Raw genomic sequence first — 14,556 nt, 5'->3', positions numbered from 1 at the left:
AGAACTTTTTTCTAACATACCAAGTACATTAAAATAGGTCAGTGTAAAAAATATTTGCCGTTTTCAGGCTGTATTATTTTAGCCACCTGCTATTTTGTGGCACATTTGAGGTAAGGGAGGAACAGTCCAGAGACAGTTAAAAATGCCAAATAATGGCAAGTGGGAAAATAATGGCAAGTGATTAAATCAAAGGTCATTTAAACATTTAAACGAAACAAAAACTATCACATAACAAACTAAATAGCACAAGTAGCCATTAATGAAACAACTTGAACACTAAATAAATAATTAGCACACAACATGAAATTTAAATGTTGTTTTCATCTGTAGTGCTGTAATGCATGCTGGGAGTCATGAGGCATTTTGTACGGCAACAGTGTTGAGAGCAGGTGGCAGCAGAGGTTATCTGTCTCTCCCATGGTACGTGAGAGATTACATTGAACAGTGATGGCCAAATGAAGCACTTTAGTTGAATAAATGCACACAGAACTGCACCATTGTTTTTCGCATACCTGTCAAGTTGGACGGTTTCGGCGTAATTTGTACAAGTGAGCACTGATTTTTAAAAGCGTACGCCATATGTTCAAAATCTGTACGTTTATGGTGCATTACTTTTTTTTTTTTCTCCATTCGGACTTTGTCACCGTTTCGGCACCGAGACAGTGTGCGTCCCCGTTACTACGTTGGTTGAATGTCGCGAGAAAAGTCAGAGACTGAGAGAGAAGAGTGTTTTGAAGCTGTAGCAAACGCAATGCTAGGCTAAGTGGCTCCAATATTTCCTGACTGTAGCCGACAGCCTACAATCTGCGCCTCGATATCAAATGCTTATAGAACTTCATGCGAAATGACAGACGGCGGCGTTAATGAACGGCCGCCATTTTGAACAAGTAGACTTCTCAGAAAGGCTCTGTTGTAGTGAAAATACTCCTAAATCGGCAACATCTTGACTTGAATCTATCTTTAAATAATGAAAAAGTTTTAAAACTTTAACATGCCGAAAGTAGACAGAAGGAAACTAATGCAAAACGGTAGCAATTTTAACAACTTTAACAGTTGATTAACAACATTAAATAAATTCCAAACATAGCAAAGGTTACTATGTTTTTTTTGTTTTGTTTTTTAAATTAAAAAAAAACAAAACAAAACATGAATGGTAACACCCGTTACCAGTAACTAATTACTCTTTTCTTCAGGTAACTGAGTTACAAACTCAATTACTTTTTGGGAGAAGTAATTTGTAACTAATTAAATACTTTTTAAAAGTAAGATTACCAACACTGGTCATAAAGATGAAGTCTGCAGAATGAAAAGTGACGAAAGCCGAGATTTCATTCTACCAATTTGTTGCCGAACACAATTTGCCCGCAACTATTGCGGATCACTTCTCAGAATTAGCAAAAGAAATGTTCCCTGACTCAAAGATTGCATCGGTAAGTTAATTTTATTTTTATTTTTTAATTCATAATTGGACACACTAACGAACTACCTTCAAGACAAACTGAATAGCGAGCTGAAGTGCAGCCATTAAGACATGATAAAAATTACCAAAAGTGCTACATACAATTATAACAAAAGTCACTGCTAAATTTTAGTAATCATGATGTAGCTGAATATATTGATTGTTCTTTGATTGCACCAGGTTATATGTTACAATATTATCAATAAATTCATATTTTAAAAATTGAGTTTTATTTTTTGTTTCATATTGCACGCTATAGTAAGATTAGTCACCAATTTGTAAGGGCATACGTCACTATTTATAAGATTGCGAACGGCCTCGGGTTGTTTTCGTTTGTCTTATAGATTTTACGATGAACTACCACTTGTGACTTCAGTGAAATATTTCAGTGCACTGATGTAGTAATGTACGGGTAATAATGTCACTGTTCAGGCTAAATTTACATTGAAGAAGTGTGCCCCCACAAAAAAAAAATGTAATGCCCTCCCTGTAATTTCTTTCTGCAGCCGGGTCTGGGTCCGGCCCCCTGAACAATACCAGAGAGAGAGCATTTTGATTTTTTTTTTTTTCCTCAATAGTGTTATTTATTTTCTGGCCTTTCTCTGTGAAGAAGGGTTATTTGGTTATTATCTATTTGATTAATAGTGTTGTTATTATTATTATTTATTATTATTATATTATATTATTATTTTATTTACTTTTGTTCCGTGAAGAATCCATAAAGGGTTATTTGATTGTGGCTTTCTGAAAAACAATAATTTTCTACATTTAGGCACTCCTGCAACCGTCACACTTTTCTGTTACAAACTGACCCCGGCCCGGCCAAGTTATGTGGCCCTCACAGGAAAAAGTTTGGGGACCCCTGCAAGTTTAACACATATTACCAACGGCAGACCAACGACCTATATGCCAGTATATACCAATATTTTTTATTTCTATACGAAAAATGTTTCAGTAAAATGTTACACATTCTTATGCATTTGCCACTTATTGCCACAGTTAAAATTGAGGCTTTGGGCCTCTTTTGACCTCGTTGTGAGTTTGTAAGGTTGTGACTTCTGATTAAACAAACTCGATGCCAATCAAAATGTTTGTTCTTCTTTTTCCCCAAATTAGAATCGATAAGAGAATCGATAAGGAATCAAATCGTTAAGCAATATCGATAATGGAATCGGAATCGTAAAAATCCTATCAATTCCCATCCCTAGCTATAAGGATAATTTACTAGTCATTTATATTTAGATACAATAATTTTTGGGGCGGAGAAGTGTGGGGTGCTCCTATATACATGTCGCCAAGGGCACCTAGTCACCCAGGGACTGACTGTCAGTGGCACACAATAATTTCATGTCATATTTCCCAACCCTACCCCGCCTTTACCTGTGGAAAATACCACATTTCTGGAAACCAGCTTGTAGTCCACAATGGAGAACTGCGGGAGCTCTATGCGCGTCACACCCGTCACTGCCGTGTCGCCGCCTTTCCAATAAAACTCGATGTCGTCCGTCGTGTAGCCATCTTTAATTTTTTGCATGTGGAGAACAGAGCAACATGGTTACAACGCTAAAGACGATACAAAGGATCAACATTTTTTTTTAAATAATAATACAGTACAGTGGTATGAAAAAGTATGAATCTTTTGAATTTCTCACATTTCTGCATAAAATCGCCATCAATTGTGATCTGATCTTTGTAAAAAAACACACATATGAAAATACAGTGTCTGCTTTAACTAAAACCGCCAAAACATTTATAGGTTTTCATATTTTAATGAGAATAGCATGCAAATAATGACAAAAAAATAAGTCAGTGAACCCTCTGCCTAAGAAGACTTTAAGAGCAATTGAAACCAATTTTTACCAAACATTTTAAGTCAGGTGTGTGCCCAATCGCTGATGAGTGGTTTAATGTTCACAAAAAGGCACTTGGACACTCCACAGAAGTTTTGCGAAAATATTTTGTGGAGTGATGAAACCAAAGTTGAATTGTTTGGGAGTAACACACAACGTCATGTGTGTGGAGGAAAAATGGAACAGCTCAGAAACATTAACACCTCATTCTGTCAGGAATGAACGGGCAGGCAGGCAGGTTGTTATGGACCCAAATGCAGGGAAAACGAAAAAGGCAGCGAGGCAGGTGGCAGAGAACTCAAAAAGGCTTTAATGATAACTAACAAAAGGCACAAAGTACAAAACAAAGGCTGTGGTGATCAAAAAACTATCAACAAATAACTTAGGTCACTAACAAAGGCTGAATATCAAAAACTTACTGAGACGAACACGAGGGCTAGGACAGGACTTCAACTTTGACGCAGGCACAGACATTGACATAGACATAGACAATGACGCAGCAAGGAGTGAACAGAAAATGGGAGCATATATACACAAGCAGACAAGGGATAACGAGACAAGGAACAGCTGGGTAACACAGGTGGATGCAGATTGCCGAATACACTGGGAAAACACACACAGGTGAGAGTAATGGGTAATCACAGGACAAGTCACACAAGGAGAAACCAAACACAAAACCTAACAGTACCCCCCCCTCAAGGGACGGATCCCAGACGTCCCGAGGAAACAAAAAGTCAGAAGGTTGCTCGGAGGAGGGAGCAACACCAGCCCGTCACGGCCAGTCAGGCGGGCGTCCAGGACGCCAGACGTGGGCCGATCGCACGGGTCGATCGGGAGGGCGCCCGGGGCGCCAGACATTGGTCGACCGCACAGGCAGATCAGGCGGGCGTCCCCGACGAGGTAGTGCTCGGTTGTCCATACCGCCACGTTTTGGCAGGAAACGGGGAGCAGCATCATCGGGGCGAGGGTCCGGAACAGAGTCGGAGTCGTCGTGCGGACCAGGAACAGAGTCGGAGTCGTCGTGCGGACCAGGAACAGAGTCGGAGTCGTCGTGCGGACCAGGAACAGAGTCGGAGTCGTCGTGCGGACCAGGAACAGAGTCGGAGTCGGAGTCGTCGTGCGGACCAGGAACAGAGTCGGAGTCGGAGTCGTCGTGCGGACCAGGAACAGAGTCGGAGTCGTCGTGCGGACCAGGAACAGAGTCGGAGTCGTCGTGCGGACCAGGAACAGAGTCGGAGTCGTCGTGCGGACCAGGAACAGAGTCGGAGTCGTCGTGCGGACCAGGAACAGAGTCGGAGTCGTCGTGCGGACCAGGAACAGAGTCGGAGTCGTCGTGCGGACCAGGAACAGAGTCGTCGTCGGAGTCGGGCGGACCAGGCACTGAGGCGTCGTCGGAGTCGGGCGGACCAGGCACTGAGGCGTCGTCGGAGTCGGGCGGACCAGGCACTGAGGCGTCGTCGTCGTCGTCGTCGTCGTCTGCTGGCGGAACAGCAGCGGAGTCGTCGTCGGAGACTGCTGGCGGAACAGCAGCGGAGTCGTCGTCGGAGACTGCTGGCGGAACAGCAGCGGAGTCGTCGCAGGAGACTGCTGGCGGAACAGCAGCGGAGTCGTCGCAGGAGACTGCTGGCGGAACAGCAGCGGAGTCGTCGCAGGAGACTGCTGGCGGAACAGCAGCGGAGTCGTCGCAGGAGACTGCTGGCGGAACAGCAGCGGAGTCGTCGCAGGAGACTGCTGGCGGAACAGCAGCGGAGTCGTCGCAGGAGACTGCTGGCGGAACAGCAGCGGAGTCGTCGCAGGAGACTGCTGGCGGAACAGCAGCGGAGTCGTCGCAGGAGACTGCTGGCGGAACAGCAGCGGAGTCGTCGCAGGAGACTGCTGGCGGAACAGCAGCGGAGTCGTCGCAGGAGACTGCTGGCGGAACAGCAGCGGCGTCGTCGCAGGAGACTGCTGGCGGAACAGCAGCGGCGTCGTCGCAGGAGACTGCTGGCGGAACAGCAGCGGCGTCGTCGCAGGAGACTGCTGGCGGAACAGCAGCGGCGTCGTCGCAGGAGACTGCTGGCGGAACAGCAGCGGCGTCGTCGCGGGAGACTGCTGGCGGAACAGCAGCGGCGTCGTCGCAGGAGACTGCTGGCGGAACAGCAGCGGCGGCGTCGCAGGAGACTGCTGGCGGAACAGCAGCGGCGTCGCAGGAGACTGCTGGCGGAACAGCAGCGGCGTCGCAGGAGACTGCTGGCGGAACAGCAGCGGCGTCGCAGGAGACTGCTGGCGGAACAGCAGCGGCGTCGCAGGAGACTGCTGGCGGAACAGCAGCGGAGTCGCAGGAGACTGCTGGCGGAACAGCAGCGGAGTCGCAGGAGTCTGCTGGCGGAACAGCAGCGGAGTCGCAGGAGTCTGCTGGCGGAACAGCAGCGGAGTCGCAGGAGTCTGCTGGCGGAACAGCAGCGGAGTCGCAGGAGTCTGCTGGCGGAACAGCAGCGGAGTCGCAGGAGTCTGCTGGCGGAACAGCAGCGGAGTCGCAGGAGTCTGCTGGCGGAACAGCAGCGGAGTCGCAGGAGTCTGCTGGCGGAACAGCAGCGGAGTCGCAGGAGTCTGCTGGCGGAACAGCAGCGGAGTCGCAGGAGTCTGCTGGCGGAACAGCAGCGGAGTCGCAGGAGTCTGCTGGCGGAACAGCAGCGGAGTCGCAGGAGTCTGCTGGCGGAACAGCAGCGGAGTCGTCGGGCACTGGAACGAAGGTCAGACGGCGAGGCGCCGGGACAGGGACTAGGCGACGAGGCGCCGGGACGGGCACCTCGGGCAGCTTGGGCGTTGGCGCGGGCACTAGACTGCGTGGAGTCGGCGCGGGCACTGGAACGGAGGCCAGACGGCGAGGTGCCGGGACAGGGAGTAGGCGACGAGGCGCCGGGACGGGCACCTCGGGCAGCTTGGACTTTGGCGCGGGCACTGGACTGCGTGGAATCAGCGCAGGCACTGGAACGGAGGCCAGACGGCGAGGTGCCGGGACAGGGACTAGGCGGCGAGGCGCCGGGACAGGGACTAGGCGGCGAGGCGCCGGGACAGGGACTAGGCGACGAGGCGCCGGGACAGGGACTAGGCGACGAGGCGCCGGGACGGGCACCTCGGGAAGCTTGGACGTCGGCGCGGGCACTTGACTGCGGGGAGCCGGCGCTGGAGGAACTTGACTGCGGGGAGCCGGCGCGGGAGGAACTTGACTGCGGGGAGCCGGCGCGGGAGGAACTTGACTGCGGGGAGCCGGCGCGGGAGGAACTTGACTGCGGGGAGCCGGCGCGGGAGGAACTTGACTGCGTGGAGCCGGCGCGGGAGGAACTTGACTGCGTGGAGCCGGCGCGGGAGGAACTTGACTGCGTGGAGCCGGCGCGGGAGGAACTTGACTGCGTGGAGCCGGCGCGGGAGGAACTTGACTGCGTGGAGCCGGCGTTGGCGGAACTTGACTGCGTGGAGCCGGCGTTGGCGGAACTTGACTGCGTGGAGCCGGCGTTGGCGGAACTTGACTGCGGGGAGCCGGCGTTGGCGGAACTTGACTGCGGGGAGCCGGCGTTGGCGGAACTTGACTGCGGGGAGCCGGCGTTGGCGGAACTTGACTGCGGGGAGCCGGCGCGGGAGCTTCGGGAACCCACGACGTCAGCACCGCCGCCCGCCGTCGGCGTTGACGGCCACGCCGAGGCTTTTGCTGAGGGCCTTCAGGTGGCAGGGGCGGCAGAATAGCCCCATTAGGCCGCAGTGAGCCTGGGCGTCCCCGCAGACCACCCCGGGGGGGTCCCCGATAGATGGCCCACCGGGATCCCAGGTAGGAGTCTTTGGCCAAGATTTCAGAACGGGATATAAAGTGCGACGGGTGGAAAGAAAAATTACCAGGGGAAACGGAGGGCGTGAAATCAAAATCCAGGTCGGAGTCGGAATCAGAATGGAAATCATATGAATCGTGATCTTCAAAATCAGAAAAATCTGAATCTAAAAAAACGTGGCGAGGCAGAATATAATCAGGGGAACATGCGGATGGTCGTCGGCGTGTACGCCGGTGCTGGATTTTTCCCGCTGGGTCCACTAGTGGCTGCGTCATTCTGTCAGGAATGAACGGGCAGGCAGGCAGGTTGTTATGGACCCAAATGCAGGGAAAACGAAAAAGGCAGCGAGGCAGGTGGCAGAGAACTCAAAAAGGCTTTAATGATAACTAACAAAAGGCACAAAGTACAAAACAAAGGCTGTGGTGATCAAAAAACTATCAACAAATAACTTAGGTCACTAACAAAGGCTGAATATCAAAAACTTACTGAGACGAACACGAGGGCTAGGACAGGACTTCAACTTTGACGCAGGCACAGACATTGACATAGACATAGACAATGACGCAGCAAGGAGTGAACAGAAAATGGGAGCATATATACACAAGCAGACAAGGGATAACGAGACAAGGAACAGCTGGGTAACACAGGTGGATGCAGATTGCCGAATACACTGGGAAAACACACACAGGTGAGAGTAATGGGTAATCACAGGACAAGTCACACAAGGAGAAACCAAACACAAAACCTAACACATTCCCACCTTGAAGCATGGTGGAGGGAGCATCATGATTTGGGGCTGTTTTGCTACCTCAGGGCCTGGACAACTTGCAATCATTAATGGAAGAATGAATTCAAAAGTTTATCAGGATGTTTTGCGGGAAAACCTGAGGCCGTCTGTCAGACAGTTGAAGCTAAAAAGAGGATGGATGCTGCAACAAGACAACGATCCAAAACACAGAAGTAAATCAATTTCAAAATAGTTTCAGAAGAACAAAATACACATTTTAGAGCGGCCAAGTCAAAGTCGAGACTTGAACCCCATGGAGATGCTGTGGCATGACCTAAAGACAACGATTCATGTCAGACATCCCAGGAAACTGACTGAACTGCAGCAGCTTTGTAGAGAAGAATGGGCTAAGATTAGTCCTGATTGATGTGCTAGACTGCAGCTACAGGAAGCGTCTGGTTGAAATTATTGCTGCCAAAGGGGGGCCACAAAATATTAAATGTGATGGTTCACTTACTTATTTTTCCCACTTATGTCATTGTTTGCATGCTATCCTCATTAAAATATGAAAACCTACAAATGTTTGGGTGGTTTTAGGTAAAGCAGACACCGTTTTTTCATCTGTGTGATTTTGACAAAAAATCAGATCACATTTGATGGGGATTTTATGCAGAATTATGAGAAATTCCAAAAGGTTCAGATTGCTTTCCATACCACTGTAACAGTAAATAACAAGTGATTTATACGTGAACCAATTAGTTCACTAATTAAAAAAATAATCAGTGATTAGTCGCATTGCTATAAAAAGCAAACAAAACAGTGTGTTTAAATCAATTGACTGTGTTTGCATAATATAAATGAACAGACCGACAGCCTTTAATTTATTGTATGCAAAACAGCGAGACTACATATTGTTGAGTGTAAAATAGTTTTTTAAATTTCTAATTATGTTGTTACTGTTAGCGAGGCGTATCGTTGTTTTTTTTTTTTTTTTTGCATCGCACAACGGTCGGCTGCTTGATTTACCGGCGCTCCAAACTTGTGAATGATTCGCATGCGATGCACTTTACATTTGCCGGAGGCCCGCGAGCAGGCAAAAAGGCTGATTTACGAGCCGCGTCAAGCGCCGGAGCGCTGACTGCAGCACATGTAAATCTTACACGCTTTTACACATGATTCCGCATGAATGGCGAGCGCAGAGGGCACATATCATCAAGACTAATGAGGGTGCGCCATCATTTCCACTGTGCGCGCGTGTCAACTCACAGCTCTCAATCTCCAGCGTGCAGTTCTGTTCGTCCAGCGGGTATCGCCTCAGGTCCATCATGCAAGCGGCCGTCGTGGTGATTCTGAGTCCAAAGACCAGCAAAAAAAGGGGGGAAAAAGTGTTTATTGGTTGGTGTCAATGCTGCATTGCAGTGAGAAGGGGGATGATTGTACAGAGCAGGTGCACAGAGAGCAGTATACAGTATATTGTAAGGTCAAAAACAAGTTTATTGGTTGGTGTCTATACTGCACTGCAGCGAACATCTTTGAGTGTGAAATACCAAGGCGGTAATTTAAAAAGATCCCAAGTAGCAGGCAGTTAATTGTATATGTACTCGGGGAAAAAATGGGCATGCACTTAGAAAGTTTATTGTATGCTTTGATAGTATTTACAGGATTTTTAAGGCTTTTAAAATCACTTTAAACTTTAAAAACAGATACATACAGTTGTGGTCAAAAGTTTACATACACTTGTGAAGAACATAAAGTCATGGCTCTCTTGAGTTTCCAGTTATTTCTACAACTCTGATTTTTCTCCGATAGAGTGATTGGAACAGATACTTCTTTGTCACAAAAAACATTCATGAAGTTTGGTTCTTTTATGACTTTATTATGGGTGAACAGAAAAAAGTGATCAAATCTGCTGGGTCAAAAATATACATACAGCAGCGCTAATATTTGGTAACATGTCCCTTGGCCATTTTCACTTCAATTAGGCGCTTTTGGTAGCCATCCACAAGCTTCTGGCAAGCTTCTGGTTGAATCTTTGACCACTCCTCTTGACAGAATTGGTGCAGTTCAGTTAAATTTGATGGCTTTCTGACATGGACTTGTTTCTTCAGCATTGTCCACAAGTTCTCAATGGGACTTTGGGAAGGCCATTCGAAAACCTTAATTCTAGCCTGATTTAGCCATTCCATTACCACTTTTGATGTGTGTTTGGGGTCATTGTCCTGTTGGAACACCCAACTGCGCCCAAGACCCAATCTTCGGGCTGATGAAGTTAGGTTATCTTGAAGAATTTGAAGGTAATCCTCCTTCGTCATTATCCCATTTACTCTCTGTAAAGCACCAGTTCCATTGGCAGCAAAACAGCCCCACAGCATAATACTACCACCACCGTGCTTGACGGTAGGCATGGTGTACTTGGGGTTAAAGGCCTCACCTTTTCTCCTCCAAACATATTGCTGGGCATTGTGGCCAAACAGCTCGATTTTTGTTTCGTCTGACCACAGAACTTTCCTCCAGAAGGTCTTATCTTTGTTCACGTGATCAGCAGCAAACTTCAGTCGAGCCTTAAGGTGCCGCTTTTGGAGCAAGGGCTTCCTTCTTGCACGGCAGCCTCTCAGTCCATGGAGATGCAAAACACGCTTGACTGTGGACACTGACACCTGTGTTCCAGCAGCTTCTAATTCTTGGCAGATCTGCTTTTTGGTGTTTCTCGGTTGAATCTTCACCCTCCTGACCAATTTTCTCTCAGCAGCAGGTGATAGCTTACGTTTTCTTCCTGATCGTGGCAGTGACAAAACAGTGCCATGCACTTTATACTTACAAACAATTGTTTGCACTGTTGCTCTTGGGACCTGCAGCTGCTTTGAAATGGCTCCAAGTGACTTTCCTGACTTGTTCAAGTCAATAATCACTCAAAAGAAATTGCTAATTCGTGTTGCTGTATGTATATTTTTGACCCAGCAGATTTGATCACTTTTTCTGTTAACCCATAATAAAGTCATAAAAGAACCAAACTTCATGAATGTTTTTTGTGACAAAGAAGAATCTGTTCCAATTACTCTATCGGAGAAAAATCAGAGTTGTAGAAATAACTGGAAACTCAAGAGAGCCATGACATTATGTTCTTCACAAGTGTATGTAAACTTTTAACCACAACTGTAAGTATGAAAGAGGGCAAGAGTGAGTGATTACATGAAAATATTGTTGCATGAACTGATTATTATTTACTTTTCAGATATGTTGAACATAGGAAAGTTAGTCAGTTTTTTTGTTTTTTTGTTTTTTTCTGCCGATGAAACAAACTAAGAATCAGAATTAATTACGTAATCAACTGTAATTAACTTGATTAAAAATTTTAATCGTTTGACCTACTTTGATATACTGTATACGCAAACAAGCTAGTACCCATACCTGAGGCCGTAAAGAACGGTCCCGTCTGGGTGCAGACGAATCATGCGGTTTTTCACAGTGACGCCATGCACAAAGGACTTCTTATCATTGAGGAAGTAGGTATCGGGCACCCACAGCTGGTCCGCTACCCGATTGTCCAGGGTTAGGTTGAGGGGAATGCCCAAGTAGGCCAGCCTCTTGTCCCTCCAGTACTGCTGGAAATACATAGTCAGCGTGTAGTCCTGCGAACAGAGAGTGGCAGGTGATAACATTAAAAATTCTTTGACAAATATTTTCTTGTCTCGGTATTTCGGAAAGTGGATTACGAAATCTACTTTGGAATGTATTTATCATTCTTTCGCCGACTCAATAGAAGATCCACTTTCTGTAAATGTTACCGAATCTGCAGGGTTGTAAAGAGTTGATAGATGGATAAATAGATCCTTACAGATGAATGGATCAAGAGTTAATAAAAGCCCTTATTGATGCATTGGCTGTGTTCCACTAATGATCCGGCACAAAACAAAAGCTTCTGTAGCCTTTTAATGGAGCTGACTGGACTTGATTCTGCTGACTAATATTCCGTTAAATAAATAAGCAGGTCACAGGAAATAAACAAGCCTCCGCTTCAGTGACTCTTCATATTCAGAACAAGCTTGCGTGCATGTTCTGTATACTGCGCATGGCCTATACTGTTCTGCACCGTCCTGTGTTGGAAGCTAGATGGTCAATGGCAGAGCTGACTACATCCCATCAGAGCTAATAAATATTACTCGTACACTCGCCACTGTGTAAAACTGCTGACCGCACGCAGATGAAATGATGGAAATGCAGTTTTTGTAAGTTTGCCGCATCGTGTAAAAACGGCAACCTTCTCTCAGTAAAAAACGAATTACACAAAGTACGTGAACTGTTCATATAAAACTGGGATTCGCTGTACTTGCTTTTAAAAGTTAGAAATGAATTAAAGTCATAAAAACGAGGCATCAGCGGTGTAAAGGAGTTGCTGGCGAGAAGGTAGTGAGATGAAAAGCAGGTGTTGTTGTGAGACGTGATGTCCTCCCACATGCAGCACCAGTGGAGTGGGTCGGCTGAATCAGCTTTTACACAACAACGCGCACTCCCACCACGCGGAAGCAGCTCGGCGTCTGGAGCCCCAACTCTTTTAAATCTTTCAGTGTCTTAACGCATGACCTCTCCTGCCGCCTGAACCGGGCCGACCCAGCAGGCCTCAGTGACGTACAGTTTTACAGTAAGCATATAACTCAATTAACTTAGGTATCAAATCGGTTTAGCTCTTTGAAACAGATTCTATTACAAGCCCTCAAAAACACAACAACTGAAAAACAGCATGTTATAAATTGTGCATTATTTAAACTAAAGATATCCCGATCGATCGGGTCCGATCACGTCATTTTCAAAGTATCGGAATCGGCAAAAAAATATCGGACATGCCTTTTTTAATTTTTTAAAATTATTTTTATTTAAATCGTTTTCTAATTGTATTTAACGTTACAGACAAAATGTCTTGCACTCATCCAGAGTAGATTTGGCTTAAAGTAGGGCTATCAAATTTATTGCGTTAACGGCGGTAATTAATTTTCTAAAATTAATCACGTTAAATAATTAACGCATGCGCTGCACGACCCACTCAAGCATTGTCGCGTTCAATCTATAAAGACGCCGTTTTACCAATAGATAGCGCTAAAAGGCCGCGTACAATGAGTTAAGAGAATTTTGACAGCCTTTGAAGTCATTTTTTATGTGGCTAAAGCCTTACAATACCTCTCTCAGCAATTAAAAATAACATGGGAGGCAATTTGGTGAAGAAAGGTAGTAATTGATCATTTTCTTAACACCCTATGTTCTTTCCCAACGCAGAGAAGATATATCAACTAATGCCACTACGTACAGTCATGGTTGCACTTCCCATCATGCATTTGGGCAGAAGTTAAATGGCTGCAGTATAATTTACTGAAAGCTCAACAAATACACTAGATGGCAATATTTAGTCACAATATACAAAGTCACATCTTTTAAGAATTACAAGTCTTTCTATCCGTGGATCCCTCTCACAGAAAGAATGTTAATAATGTAAATGCCATCTTGAGGATTTATTGTCATAATAAACAAATACAGTACCTATGTACTGTATGTTGAATATATATATTCGTCCGAGTTTTATTCATTTTTTTCTCAATGCATTGCCAAAATGTATATGATCGGGAAAAATTATCGGGAATGATTGGAATTGAATCGCGAGCAAAAAAAAAAAAAAAAAAGCAATCGGATCGGGAAATATCGGGATCGGCAGATACTCATACTAAAACGATCGGGATCGGATCGGGAGCAAAAAAACGATCGGAACAACACTAATTTAAACATATAATAATTAAATAAAATGAAAAAAAAGTTTTTGACACATTTATTGCTACAGTTCGATAGACATTTTGCTGCTCCCTTTGACCACAGCCACCCAAGGGCAGTATAATACTGACACACTACGCAAGGAGACAATCACACTTTCACATGAACTCATTAGCTGCCTTTGATTGCGACAGACATCCAATGTATTTTAACAGGGAGGATCAGTAATCATAGTGTAGGCCAGGGTTCACTAAATCCGGACCTCGGTGCCACTTTTCCTGTCGTGTTTTCCACGTCTCTCTTCCCTAACACACCTGAATCAAATGATTATGTCATCAGTAACCTCTCCAGAAGCCTGATAATGATACTGATTATTTTGATTCAGGTGTGTTGGAGGAGGGAGACATGGAAAACACGACAGGAAAAGTGGCACCGAGGTCCGGATTTAGTGAACCCCGGTGTAGGCAAATAGCGGTATGACTCTGGTTACCTACATCCAAGGGCAGATATCCCGGGTGAGATGGTTGGGACAAGTCCCACTCCTCAACCAGACCTGACGGCATGGGCGGGCATTAGGGGGCCGGGCCCGCCCTGAGAGACTGCTGTGCCCGCCCTAGCTCGATTAGAATGTACTGTGTATTTATTTATTTTTTTAATCTTTCACAAAACCACACACACACACACATACGGAGAGGACGAACACTCTATTCATTCTATCGTGATCTGTCGTCAGACCCGTGCCGCCCATAAGGCAATTTAAGCAACCGCCTAAGGGCGCACCAGCGTCCAAAAAGGCGTCAAGAAAAATATTCAAATAATATTTGATGAAAGCAGTATTCAAAAAATTATACAAAACAATTTTTGAGAAATTTGGACAAAGTGTATGGGAGAGTAAAATTGTCTTGCTTATTTTCATGTGATGTGAACCACTTTTACCTTGTGTTAAATTGTGCTTTTCAAATA

General features: G+C 45.9%; 1 protein-coding gene across 2 annotated transcripts in view; it reads right to left on the bottom strand.

Annotated features, from left to right (window-relative positions):
- The window catches only part of gabrb3 (gamma-aminobutyric acid type A receptor subunit beta3), a 91,781-nt gene that overhangs the window by 12,066 nt on the left and 65,159 nt on the right, over positions 1–14,556 (bottom strand). For both annotated transcript variants that reach the window (XM_057840245.1, XM_057840246.1), the window contains 3 exons: positions 11,248–11,468; positions 9,106–9,188; positions 2,840–2,977 (listed from right to left, as the gene is read on the bottom strand). In XM_057840245.1, the coding sequence (XP_057696228.1) occupies positions 2,840–2,977; positions 9,106–9,188; positions 11,248–11,468 (442 nt within the window). The remainder of the gene's footprint in view (positions 1–2,839; positions 2,978–9,105; positions 9,189–11,247; positions 11,469–14,556) is intronic.

Source organism: Corythoichthys intestinalis, chromosome 7 (assembly GCF_030265065.1).
Source record: "Corythoichthys intestinalis isolate RoL2023-P3 chromosome 7, ASM3026506v1, whole genome shotgun sequence".
Classification (NCBI taxonomy): Eukaryota; Metazoa; Chordata; class Actinopteri; order Syngnathiformes; family Syngnathidae; genus Corythoichthys; species Corythoichthys intestinalis.
This window is presented reverse-complemented; position numbering and strand designations above follow the sequence as displayed.